Source organism: Lygodium microphyllum, chromosome 10 (assembly GCF_053477565.2).
Source record: "Lygodium microphyllum isolate KBCC chromosome 10, Lygodium_microphyllum_v1.1.10, whole genome shotgun sequence".
NCBI classification, from domain to species: Eukaryota; Viridiplantae; Streptophyta; class Polypodiopsida; order Schizaeales; family Lygodiaceae; genus Lygodium; species Lygodium microphyllum.
The window spans coordinates 27701795-27715776 of NC_141144.1; the positions used below are offsets into that span (position 1 = coordinate 27701795).

Genomic DNA, 13982 nt, shown 5'->3' on the forward strand with positions numbered 1-13982 from the left:
TAATTAACCACATTCTTCTCATTTCATTTTCAAGGTTCATGAAAATGTGAATTATAACGTAGTTTCCCATACAAAATCATTCTTTACATTGAGATTATACTATGAAACAGATACTTAGATGTCAGATTTGATGATGCAACAATGTTTCTCTCCTCCTCCCCTTCCCATAAATTGCTAAACATATTCTAATCTACCTTTATCGATGCTAATATTTGCTAATTACTTATTAATCATGTTGTAATCCATCTATCTCAATACTCAAAAAATGGATTCAAGAATAGATTTGTTGCACAAAGAAGAGAAAGAGAAATAGAATGGTGATGAATCCATTGTTGAAATACCTTGTTGCTACTCCAATTTCACAAAATTTCTCGAAATGATGGCATCATCTTCCATGTTGTTTTCTTGTTGTCTCTAACTTTCTCCACATGAAAATCCATTCCACACTACTCAAACCAATTCCACTATCATCTACATCTTTAGCCCATTTTTAACCCTGCGCGTAAGGTTCTTTTGCCCACCCACAAACAACATAACTCATTCCTCAACTCTAAATTTTTATCGCTTCCTATAAATTTCTCCTTCCATCAACTCCTATCAATACTTACTTCTCATTGTCTAAAATTTATCATAAAATAATTGCAATCTCTTCCCACTCTTAGCTATTCCTTTACACCATCAAAATTGATACTTTGAGTGTACCTTATTAAATTGTGTGAAAAATATAGCGTAGTTCATACATGGAAACATCCATTTTCTTCACTTCCTATAAAATTATCATACCATCAACTCCTATCAATACTTACAACTTCTCATTGTCAAAAAATTTATTGTAAAATTATTGCAATCTCTTCCCACTCCTAGCTATTCCTTCACACCATCAAATTTGATACTTTGATTGTACCTTATTAAATTCTGTGAAAGTATAGCATAGTACATAGATGGAAACATCCATTTTACATGAAAAATAAGGTAAAAATAGCTCTAAATTAGCAGCTCTCAACATGGCCTATCGGTAAAATTGTTGTATCTATGTTATATGTTGGATATTTTCATAAGGCGAATGAAAAATGGTATATAACCATTGTTTTCTACAATAGGTGGGTGAGGAGCTTAGTGAGGGAAGGAGTTACAAATATGTTGGAGCCCACGTAATCATAAGGTTTAAGGTGTCATTGACCCAGAGTCATGGAAAGAGCTGGTCCAAAATAGTGCTTCTTATTTAGACTGGGGTTGTTTGATAATGCCAAGCGTACAAAGGTTCCCTCTCCATCATAGACTAATGATGGAGACCTTATATTACCTTAGGCATCTTAGTAGTTTATTTTCCTAGTCGAGAATGGCAACATCTTCAAAATTCTAGTGGCATAGTAAAGGCTTGGGGAGGCACAACAATGTAATGTTAAAGTTCTTGCTTGACAAGAACCCATGGACATCAATTAGAAAGTGTTTCAACAACCAAAAAAATATTGCAATCAATCCTAATGAGAATCATGAATACAATCCTTTAAAGGTGGTGTCTTTTACAATCATCTTTCAAAGGAAACCAATTTCTAATATTCATTCACTTTGAAGAATTATATGCTTCTTAATTTGGGATCCAACTCCCTGAGTTTTCCAAGGTTTAGGGCTATCTTTCTTTCAAGTCCACGATGTCCAATAACATCCTAGAGTTCAAAAAGTGTCTTATTTTTTCCCTTGCAGTAACTCTTAAGACAAGTTTTCCTTAGTTCTCTAGTGTCAAGGGTGTATCATCATGAAGTCCTTGCATGTTACCTAATAAGTAGTTTCCCTAAGAGGAAGATAGTACATCACACTAATGAAGCTTAAGGATCAACTAATCAAGTTTCCTAATTGAATCCCTAGGTCAATCTTATTGTGATTAGTATTACCCAATCTTTCTATTTCTCTATGTTTTCTTCTTAAATTGTATCATTTAGTTGCTCCCCTCGAATTTCTTATCCCATTCTAGGGATTTGCTAGGTCTAGTAATAGTTAGTGTTGGGAAAGGTAATTGGGTATACTCTTTGGCTACTATATCCTTTATCCAAGGTTTTAACTTATGAGCAAGTCTTGGTTTTTGAATTTGGGTTTTAGGGGTTTCTCTCTACTAGGGGTTTTTGCTTTTGCAAAGTTAGGGCTCATATCAATTATTGTCATTAGGTCAACATAACTTCACAATAATCTCCCTTGTCTTTTGTTATAGTTAGCCTCTAATTAGCACTCCATGGAAACTCTAACTCTTAGTGAGTATTTATCTTTTGGTTATTTTTTATTAGTTAAGTCATAAGTTTGAGACTTCCTATTCCTAATTATTATGGATATGTTTCGTACTCCTTTTTTATTTATTAATTCATGATTTTGAGAGTTCCTATTTCTATTCATTACAAATACATTTCATACTCCTTTTTAATTAATTAACCCCTTCTAAGTATTACAAGTTTTGTTCCTCATTTTCCTAAAGTGTGGCTAGTTAAGCTAAGGCTAGCCTATCAATCCTATTTAGTATAATGATTCCATGAAGCCTAACTAAATGCCTAACGCTAAGTGATTTGACTACTAATGCATACTATTTATAGAATTCGATCCAAAACAAACTGGTGGTTTCCACACACCTTCGTAGAGTTTATATTTGTCTTTGTTAGTCTCTTGAAGTCCTCCTAAAACTTGGTCTTAACAATTGTATTTTTTCTTACTCTTTTGGTTTCACGCAAGCGAAATTTGTGTGAACAAGGAACAAGAAGATGGTGGTGAGGAGGATAATGTCTTTACATGTGAATGGGTACCAAGAAGATGGTGTTGGGGAGGATAATGTATGTTAATGTGGACAAGGGTTGACAAGGATGTGCTTATGATTTACATGTTTATGCTTAAGGTTATGTTCTTGTTTCGTGGTTTATGGTTATTATATTGCTTGTGTATATGGGTATGTTTTATAGGTTATGGAAATGATTTTGGATCACTTTATCGTTTATGCTTGGTTATGTTTTATGAGTTATGGCCACATTATTGTTGTGGTTGGTTATTGTTTATATCAAATCTTGGAGTTCATGGATCTTCATGGTAATGTGTAAAGGTTTATTGTCATGTTTATGATCATTTAAGGTCATGGCTACTTATGGTCTACACGGTTCTCTATATGAGTTATGCTTGCTTATGTTTTATGGGTTATATTTATGTTTATGCGATAGAGCTAGTTACTTTTGTGTTTTCAACCTTGGAGTTCATAGTCTGATTTATGTGTTTCAAATGCAATTATATTTTACTACTTGGTTTATGCTTATGATTGTACTTATATTTTATGGTTTATGGATAGAGTTACAGACATTGCTTCTCATGTGCATGGAAATGATTATGGTGTGTGCTTATGGTTATATTTGTGGTCTATGGTGAATGATCATGTTTATGGTGGTTTTGTACCATTGAAGTTCACACAAATGTACAACAAACATACATTAAGACTTCACCATAAGACTACGGACATGCGCATAGATCACATGCCATAGAGAAGCATTCATATAACCCTAAAATTACTCATAAATATAATCATAACCACAAAGAACGACATGAACATAACCATAGTCGTTGATTAGCAATCTTTGAAAGCGGCATCAAGACATAACAATAAAGATTTTGAGCTATGAAGAGGGTGAGATTAGCCAGGACCATTGGTTAACCTTTGTGATCCCCTAGTGTCCGGATTTGTAAGCTGCATTGTCCTAATTGCTCAAGAATCCACCTAACAAAGTCTAGCAGGAAGTCTCTATATCAAGGCAACAAGCAAAGCACCTTTGCCCTACCCGGAGAATGGTGGAAAGCATCACAAGTATGCAACAAAGGCCTTCTCTGCAACGTCCTTTGTCCTCAATGCATGCATCACCTAGAGTGCATCCTTCCTCCAACCTTTTAGCCTCACTAGATATAGCCCATAGTTGATGCATATAGCCCTAGTGCACTGAACATGTCCACACAAATTTGAGGATCACAAACCTTCTTGATGAGGTTTTCCAACCACCATCATCACATATCCCATATAAAAAGGTCTACTTGAAGACCAAAAGTTCCCCTTCTTAAAGTAGGGCCAAAGAACTTGCAACAACATTAAATCATAGAATCTAGAAAAACCTATTTTGAAATAGAAGTGTGTAATTTATACTGTAAGGCATTTATCTCTGATTGAGCACCATCAACCATCCATCCATTTGGCTCACAAGGTGGTTTAAAATCCAAACTATGATTTCCAAAGGCTTTTACCCAAACCTTTCCAGCTGTGGATTACATGGAGGGATATGCCATGAGGACACCATTATGATGTTCATCAAATTCAAGAATGGAGCATACTTAGTATTGTGCACGAAACAAGAGGTTGGACACTTTAAGAAATCCAAAAACCCACAAAATCTGAATGTTCATGAATCAAAGAAAGGATTAACCTTATACGTGCTCATCTTATAGGTTGCATCCGTGGAAAGCAAGCTATCATTCCCACACTTTGTAAGTTGCCATTGTATTTGAATACTTAAAACAAATGCCTAACCTACTGATTCATATTTTTGTTGATATATGAAGGTTCTGTCCTTGTTTGTCAAAACCCATCACATACCCAATTGTAGACACTCCATGCATCATTTTGTTGACCGTAAAGTCCCCAAATTCTAATTTGTAGTAAATATTTAGGATGCCTCTCATAATCAGGAAGGTATCTAAGCCTAAAGTCCCCAAGCTCTAGTTTGTAAGGAATATCTAGGATGCCTCTCATGGTGAGGAAGGTGTCTGGCAAGGAGTTTACTATATGATCTTGTATTCTATTCCTTTGAATCGAAAATCTTGCGGTGGTGTGAAGCCCGTGTATAACATGACAAACAACCAATGCTTGATGTTGTCCAAAGGCCAAGGTGCAAGACATAATGTATGTTTTGAACCTCCTCGATATTGTGGCTCGTGAAAAATCTTGCCATTGCTATCCAAGTCATTATAGTTCATGTAGTTTGTACATGCAACTGGTGGCTACAAATACAATCATACACATAAAAATGGCATTTGCAACACCCACTAGTCGCTTCCCAACACATCCATTTGGGTATTTTCTGTGAATAGGATGAGGGGAGTTCCTCATGCCCTTGGTCCCAAACTCATACCATAACTACAAGCAATATTACTTAAGCTCATAACCTAGTACAAGCACCCTTTCAATATAAAAGAATCAAATTTAAAAAAAAGAATTCAAAAATACATTGAAACCTTTAGTATGATCCTATGGTATGTGGCTGTACTTGTGAGGTTAAAATCAATTTGAGTGATCAAGTTCTACACTCCAAACCAATGTATGTTTCAACGGGACCACTTTGTGAGCATTTACAAATGGTTGAGGTCATTTCCCCGTTTGGTAGCCATTATCCCTACTCATATAGTAGCTGTTATCCTTTTAGATTGAACACATTACAAGCAAGTGGTGTGGGCAAAAGGAAGTTAACACAAGAAAACTACATTGGGACATGGCCCCGTACGAGAGATTAAGCAAGCAGATCACCTGAAATAAAAATTTGAGGATGCACAACTAGATCAAATTATCCAAGCTAAAGATAAAAACAAATTAAGTTGATTCCAAAAGCATGTTGCATAATGACAATGCTTGATGCCTTGAATTAAGGAAACTAATAATACAAGTGATTACGTTCCCATTAAAGCCTCAAGTAGAGGACTAGATATTAGCTCAATGACTAGAATATTGGAATTGTGGTGGGCTAATGCGAGGTTGGTGGAGAGAAAGAAAGCGTGTTTGCTTAAAATATCAAAATAACACAGTTAACATTCATTGTGAACGCCTCCCTAAAGCAACCCAAGAGACAATTTATTAACATGTACATGTTTCGAACCCCCTCTTGGGACAAAGCATTTCTTGCGAATACTAAGACATACAATGACGATACAAAGAGATCGCCAAGTGCTGAAGCCATTGAATCCCCAGTCGTCTCGCTGACAAAAACTACATGTGCCTCAGGAATAGAGCGTAGAAGACCTCGAATTGATGAAACATGGAATGAAGAAACAACTCCCCACATGTGGCAGCTTACCGAGTTCAAAATAGCCCAAGCAAGAGCTCTTCAAAGCTCCAAGATAATGCAGAGTCCGAAGCACCACACAAAGCCAAAGAATAAGAATCGTATCTCAAACCACTGAACACACCAGCGACACTACTACTTACATGTCACATGCCCACTACCAATGTGAGATTCCGACAAGAAGAAGCAAAAATTGCACTGAAAAGGCACCAATCACAAAGCTTGACGACACTACTACTTACATGTCACATGCCCACTACCAATGTGAGATTCCGACAAGAAGAAGCAAAAATTGCACTGACAAGGCACCAATCACAAAGCTTGGTGTAGAGAATCATACTATGATTTGAAGGCCGAGCACAGCAAGGTTTGGACACCTCTGCGATTCAATTGTGGAAATCTTTTCTGGGTTGTGCGCTTGGGTGCGTGCTAGAGTGATATTTCTAGGAGTAGGAAGATGCAACAAGATTTATGTTGGTGACAAATTAAGGTTTCGGATCTCAACAGCAAGTCTCCTTCCATCTTGGTAGTTTGACCATGACGCCTTTTCTCATATTTGAGAGCATCTCTTATCATGAGAAGATAGAGCTAGACCAATCAGCCAATCAAATTCGACCCCATCAAAGGCCACCGGCCTCAACTTGCTCTACCACCCCTCCATTTCCCTGCATCGTGCAACTGCACAAAAACCCAAACATCAAACCTGCTAACCAAGATCTCTCTGCTAAGAAGAAGTGACATTCTTATGGAAGATTTGTACCCTAACAAAATTTCCTCAACATTAGTTTTTGAATACTAAGACGGGGGTCCAGTGAAGATGGCCTCAGACCTTGGGCACAACTGCCAATGGGTTCCAAGCAAGGGGCAAAGGGGCGCCATTGATCTTAGCCTTTGGAAGGCTCCATAGGACCAGCCCCTTGTTGGGAAAAGGAAGCAAAGGGGGCACCATGACAAAATGTTCTTAGCTTCAACAACTTGATTGAGGAAAGCTTGACTATGTTTTGATTTGGGACAAGTCTTCGTGCAGCAACCATCTGATATTTCGTACTTAATCAAATTGATTAATATGGGTGGACCCATTCCCACACCAATCTAGTGTCTGCTATCTCAAGCATTCTTTGGTATCTTGTGTTTCAGAAGCTGGAAATGCATGGGAATCATACATGATGGCAAATGTAAGAATTCATTGATAAATTCTGTTAACACCACCTGCATCTATCAAATGCCCCAAAAAGAAGAGGCAATTTAGGAAAGACAACCCCGTCCCACGCAAAACGCTTCGGTTCAACATAGGTTGTCCAAAATTAGTATGCCCAGGAGTGTACTTGGCTTATCTTCACCCTCAAGTCTACAAGGCAAGGCTTCCAAACAGTTTCCATATCACATTTGTCACTGAACCACTTCTGGAATATTTATAAATCAAAACAGAAGACACTCACGAGATATCACTCTCTACATAGGGACCCCGGCTTATCCTAATGCATTTTCCTTTTTTAACACCAAATAAAATGTAGTTACATGACACAAATCACTTGGACACCTTCACTCATCTGGTAATACATCTATATGCGTAAGTTCACTTTCTTCTTCCCCCTCAACACAATGTTTGACCGTTAAAAAATTTATTCAATAGCAACGTTTAGACATGAAACTCCTAGCCTGGATATTTAAAGGCTTGCAGGATGGATGGAGGAGCTCAAGAATCCTCCTCATAACACTCACAACTTGTTGAAGTGTGTTTAATAATAACTCCACCTAGGAAAGCACATGCTAAGCTTATCACATATCCAGAGTATGGTACACAAAACCCACTGGAATGATCGAACCTCCACAGTCGTCCAAGTAATCTACTATGCTATTAACTCCAGACCTTCCGTTAGGCCTAATAAACTCCAATACTCTTGCTGAAGTGTCCCTTAAAACAAGTATATTTCATGCTTAATACACACAGAAGTAATGCTTGTGCCAAAAACATCCTTAGCAGAAGTGGGCAAAGAGACGAGCATCTCTTAGAACAAGGTAGCTAAGCTGCCTCATGTAGGGCAACCAGAGAATTCGACAGTATCTCAACTCCCTGCCTAATCTCTGAATCTGAAATTATCAAAGGTGGCACAAGCCTGACAATGTTTCCATGCCCTGCCATCAGGACTAAAAGTCCTTTATCCAGAGCTGCTTTTACTAAGGGTGCAGCAGATACAGTAAGTTCAACACCTACAATCAGGCCTGTCCCACGCACTTCCTTGACATAAGGATCACTGCCAAGCTTCTCAGTTAAAAGAGTGCGTAGAAGGTGTCCTTTCATGGCGACATTCTCCAAAAAACCAGCCTCCTGTACACGATCAAGTACTGCTAGTGCAGCATGGCACACCAATGGCCCACCAGCAAACGTGCTGCCATGATCACCATACTTGATAGATGCTGCAACGGCTTCAGTTACCAAGACAGCACCAATTGGAAGACCACCTGCCAGTGGCTTTGCCACTGTCATAATGTCAGGCTGCACACCATATGGCTCGTGTGCCCACAAGAATCCTGTTCGGCCAAGTCCACACTGCACCTGCAAGAGTGGCACAAGTAAATAGATGCATCAAGGACCAACAGATTCTGCTTAAATAGAATGCAAAGTAAATACTGCAGACTTGAAACCACTAGCAGGAGTAACTTACAGTCGACTTTTCTTGCATAACCCATCTGAATGCAACAAGGGAAGAAAACCTGCCCAAACTATTTTGCATCCCAACGATAACTTTACAGCAACACAATATTCAAAGCCCTTTTTGTTGCACGCAACAAAAAAACAGACATCAACCATTCGCAAGGCCAACCAGTAACCCTGACAAAATCAAACAAAACTCCAACCTACACAAGCAGAGTGATGTCAACAGTTCACAAGACCTCTCAACCCACTGAACATCATCAAGAGCACAGTGCCAACTCATTGTCACCCCAGCCACCAATGCACCAAGCACCACCAAGACAAAAGAAAGGGAGCTCAATATTCCCCACTCTACTCTATCTCTACTTTTGCACAATGCCAAACGACTGGTAACTTGGCTCAGCCCTGCTTCTCCCTTGCACCGACATTTCCAATTGTCAATTTTAAATATACACCCCATGTGGACATGTTTTATGTTCATATAGAGGAAGTTCCATAGCTCCAAGTAGGTTATTTTGGTAGTCAAAACACATCTCCAGCAAACCATTGGCAAGAAAGTTTAAAAGATTAAGGTGTTTTTGATTCCTACAAAGTGGATCAGATAAATCCCTTGCTTTGGCAGCTCCCAAGTGAAAATTGTAATCTTTAGTGCTGCTGATTTCTTGTTCCATATGGAGCCTGGTAAATCAGAACTTGACCTCTCAAGTTGCCATGTCGCGTCTCCAATTCTCTTGTTTGCTTTGTACATTTCATTGGTTTATGGACTGTCTCGATGGACACATTAGTGGGTAGCTAGGTGGGCATTTTAGCCAGTAAGGGCAGCACATCTCTCTCAGTGGGCAGACTCATTTATCTGGCCAACCGGCTATTTTGGGAGCGTCTTCAGCTGGCCAACCTGCTGCAACTTTGCCCATCTCGTGCCTATCAACAGTGCTCCTCCACTACATCATCTACGGCCCACATGCTTTGTAGTCATTGTACTCATGCTTTGATATATGGATTCCATGGCCCATTTTCTCATTCTCTGAGATCATGTGTCTTGCTCATAGTTGGATTCCCATGCATGGGTATGAAAATTTCCCACATGGCAAAAGCTGTTTCAGACAGGGTATGGGAAAAATATCATACTTGAGTTTTCTGTAAAAAAAAAGGGTGGAGTGGGAAAAGTTTAACAGATGTGGGGTATGGAAAAAACAGGAGTGGGCAATTTTAGGGATATCATACTTGACTTTTTCCCCCCAACCCCGTAAAATTTGTTATTACTTTTTGAATGTTGAAACTTTATGTTTTCATGAAACATGTGAACAATGAGTGTGTAATTGTGTGACTTTGTAATTTGTGATTATGACCTTCTATGCTAGTTTGAAGTTACAAGTTTTGAAGATTAAAAATGTGTATAACATTTTATTTTTAGAATTTCTAAGATAAAATTAGGGCCACATATGGCTGAACCATACTCCAATCATACTTCCATACCCATATGCATATGCCACATGGAAACGTATAGAAAAACTATGGGTCTTGCTTTCTTGTATTCAGCAGTTATTTTCTTTTGCTTCCATTGTCTATCTCTTTCTCACACTCTAAAACCTTGTCTTAAAAGTTCATGCTTGCAATTGACACTTTCATATTTATTGGGAGGTGATATTTAAATAACATGCTTCGAGAAAATACTTTGATTGTGTTCATGCTTGATGTGTCAAGAGGCTTTATATCAGGTTGGGTTTTTAGAAAAAAAAATTAACAATATTAGAAGGAAAGCGCTACCCACTAAGATATCCCCCCGTGAAGGAAGGACATTGGAACTCCATGTCAACATCCTCCATAGGCCTGGGCCCCGAAAGCAGAGCACATGCATCAAGTACTTTTCCTTGAGTTTATGCAATTTGCCTCAAGACTCCAAAACATGATCTTTATAGAAGACCATAATGACAGTTGAGCAAAGACTAATTATGCCACCTATGACATTTAACTATTGGCTATTGTGCATGCCTCGAATGAGAGCATTATCTTATTGGATAGGATTCGATAGTCAAAATACCACCAAGTTTAAGTTACAGGCTCAATTACAACATGATATGACTTATGACCCACATTAGTTGCAAGAGTAGCAGTTCCTTTCCTAATTCAAGTTTGAGCTCAACTATGTGCCAAGAAAGAAATGGATTGGCATTGCCATGGCATGAGTTTTGTGGCCAGCCTTCAAAAGCACAAGACATTCCAAAAAGACACTATTTCACTATGGGGGACAAGTTCAAAAGCAGGTCAAACTGATTCCAGGTGAGTCTGACACATGGATGGGCACAAATCGCAAGACTCCTCAAGGCAGCTAAGTCTCCCATTGAGGATCGAGCCTATTGCAGATTCTAAGTTCACCACTGGACTCTGAAACAGATTGTTAGATGGCCATGCCACAAACTTGTGTTTTCCACAACATTCATCCTCAAACCAATAGTTAAACAGAAAGTTGCAACCAAACCTTGATTACTATTCTTTGTTGCTCTCATTAGGGTCATCCGGCAGCATTGGCAGAATACCTGCAATTGGCTTATGGTTTGTACTGTTGAACACATGTGCTGTCCAGCTCCACGTCATCACCAAGTGCCATGTTCAGGCAGCTTTGATTTACTCTCTCAGTTGTCTTCACTTCATCCAGGCAGACCACATGCCATTCATTTATTTTTCACCCTCCATTTTAGTCAGCAGGTGTGAGGTTCAGCTGGCTATGGAGGAGAAAGAATGAGAGACAATGAACAACAGATCATGAGAACTTAAAGAGTGTATTAGCTCAAGATTTCACAACAAAATGAAAGTACCAAAGTACAACTAAGGTCTAAGGTTGAGCTAGCCAAACTCCCACACCCCAACTAGATGATGAGCTTGATAAGAACATGGCAACTAGATGATAAAGGCTATCACACCACGTTTGGGGATAGCAAATGGAAAATTTGTAAGGGCTCTCGCATTATTGCCAAGGGCTCCAAAAGTGATACTTTGTATCCTTTGCATGTATCTAGTGTAAGTGACCATGTAGTCGCCATAACCGAGCAGCCAAGTGTTTCTTTGTGGCATAGCCAGTTGGGACACATGAGCCAAACAAGAATGAAAGTGTTTTCTCGCTCGGGTTATTTGCCGTCTTTGAGGTATAATGCTGATTTTGAACAATGTGATTATTGTATTTATGGTAAACATGCTCAAACATCACATCAAAAATCTCTTTCTCTAAAGTCATCACCCTTAGAGTTCGTACATTTAGATGTATGTCAAATGCCAGGATTATCTCTAAGGGGGAAGAAGTACTTCATTACCTTTGTTGATGATGCCACATGCAAAGTATCAGTTTATCCAATCCGTCGCAAAGATGAGGCCTTGGATAAATTTAAAAATTTATTGGCCCTTGCTGAAAATCAGACCAGAAGACATTTCAATGCCTTCACTATGACAATGGTGGGGAATATGTGTCCAAAGCCTTTCACGACTTTTGTAACAAGCCTTGCCTTATATCAATTAATAAAGCCATCTACATTATGCTTTATTTTATATATCCAGTTGTAAGAAATATATTTCTTGCCCTTGGGCAATGGTACTAGATTCAAAGTCCTATTGGCCTCTAATCTATCCATCTACTCATCCATTGTTGCATCCTAATAAGCATGATAGCAATCCCCTCAAAATAAGTGGGCACAACATCCTCAACCACTTATACCATTTAAGCATGATCGTGAGCTACATAACCCTTTAAACCAAATCTTCTAATAGAGCAAAAGGATTAAAAGGGAGCTCACTGCCCCTCATAATCCATCCCAAAATGGTGTTGCAGAGCGTATGAACAGAACCATTCAAAACAAGGTCCATACAATGCTGTCACATGCTGCTTTACCCCATAGATTTTGGGCAGAGACTGTTATGACAGCCGTACACTTGATTAATCACTCACCAAACAGGTCTTTTGGGAGAGAGGGGAGTCCCTCAAGAAGCGTGGTCAAGCAAGCCACCTTCGTATGCTCACTTGAGAGTGTTTAGCTATGAGGCATTTGTGCACATTTGCAAGGACGAATGCAGCAAACTTGAGCCAAAGGCCTGCAAATGTATTTTCCTAGGATATGGTGATGAAGGTGAGATGGGCTATCGATTATGTGATCCCGACAAAAGACAAGTAGTACACAGCAATGATGTTATCTTTCGGGAAGATCGCATGCACAAACAGCTCGAAAAGACAGAGGAGGTCAAAACGGTTGTATTCCAAGAGAATGTACCAATAGGACAGCAAAGAATGCCCATTAGGCAGCAGCAAATACCTACTATAAATGTTCCTGAGAATGGAAGAAATGATGTTGAACATGATCGGTAAGATCTTGCCCATGATGTACCACAAATTCAGTAAGAACATGTGCCTTTGGAACAACCAAAACCAGTTGTACAACACACTGAACCTGCAAAACAGCAACCTATTAATGCAGATTTGCAGGCTGAATAGCTAGCCAATCTTGATCATTGGGTCCGTAGGTCAACCAAAGTGCAAAGACAGCCAAATAGGTTCATTCCAAGTGTAAACTATGTGGCCGATTATGTCATATTAACAGATTGTGGCGAGCCGTCATGCTTCCAAGAAGCAATGGACACAAAGGATAGTAAGAAATCACACAAAGCAATGTTGTCAAAGATGGAATCTCTCATGAAGAATGGCACTTCGGATTTGGCGTGTTTGCCAAAAGGACAAAAAGTGCTACCATGCAAATGGTTTTACAAAATGAAAGTCACTTCTGGTTCTCTACCAAAGTACAAGGCACGCCTGGTTATTTAAGAGTATAGGCAATAACAAGGAATTGATTTTGATGAAATCTTTTCTCCTGTAGTCAAAATGACTACTTTGCGGACCATCTTGGGCCTGGTTGTATCTAAAGACATGGAACTCATATAGATGGATGTAAAAACTGCCTTCTTACATGGCGATCTGCATGAGGAGATCTATATGCAGCAGCCTAAAGGTTTTGTTGCTAAAACCCCCTCTCAAAGCCTGGGCGGGGCAAAAGCTTGAGGGATCCGGAATGGCTCCGAAGGAGAGCCTGGGGAAGCGCCTTCGTAAACAAATCTACAAGATTGTCCTCCGTTTTGCAATACTCCACAGTGATGGTCTCATCCAGAAGCTTCTCTCTAATAAAATGGTACTGGATCTCTATGTGCTTTGTCCGGGCAAGGAAAACAGGATTCCGAGTCAAATGAAAGGGCTACCGTGGGCTGCTTCTTGCTACTCCATGAGATAA

General features: G+C 39.2%; 1 protein-coding gene across 1 annotated transcript in view; it reads right to left on the reverse strand.

Annotated features, from left to right (window-relative positions):
• Positions 1-7650: 7650 nt before the first annotated feature.
• WIN1 (HOPW1-1-interacting 1) overlaps positions 7651-13982 on the reverse strand; it is a 49733-nt gene continuing 43401 nt past the window's right edge. Inside the window, exon 3 of the mRNA XM_087686131.1 lies at positions 7651-8619. Coding sequence (XP_087542257.1) covers positions 8086-8619 — 534 coding nt within the window. The 3' untranslated portion in view covers positions 7651-8085. The remainder of the gene's footprint in view (positions 8620-13982) is intronic.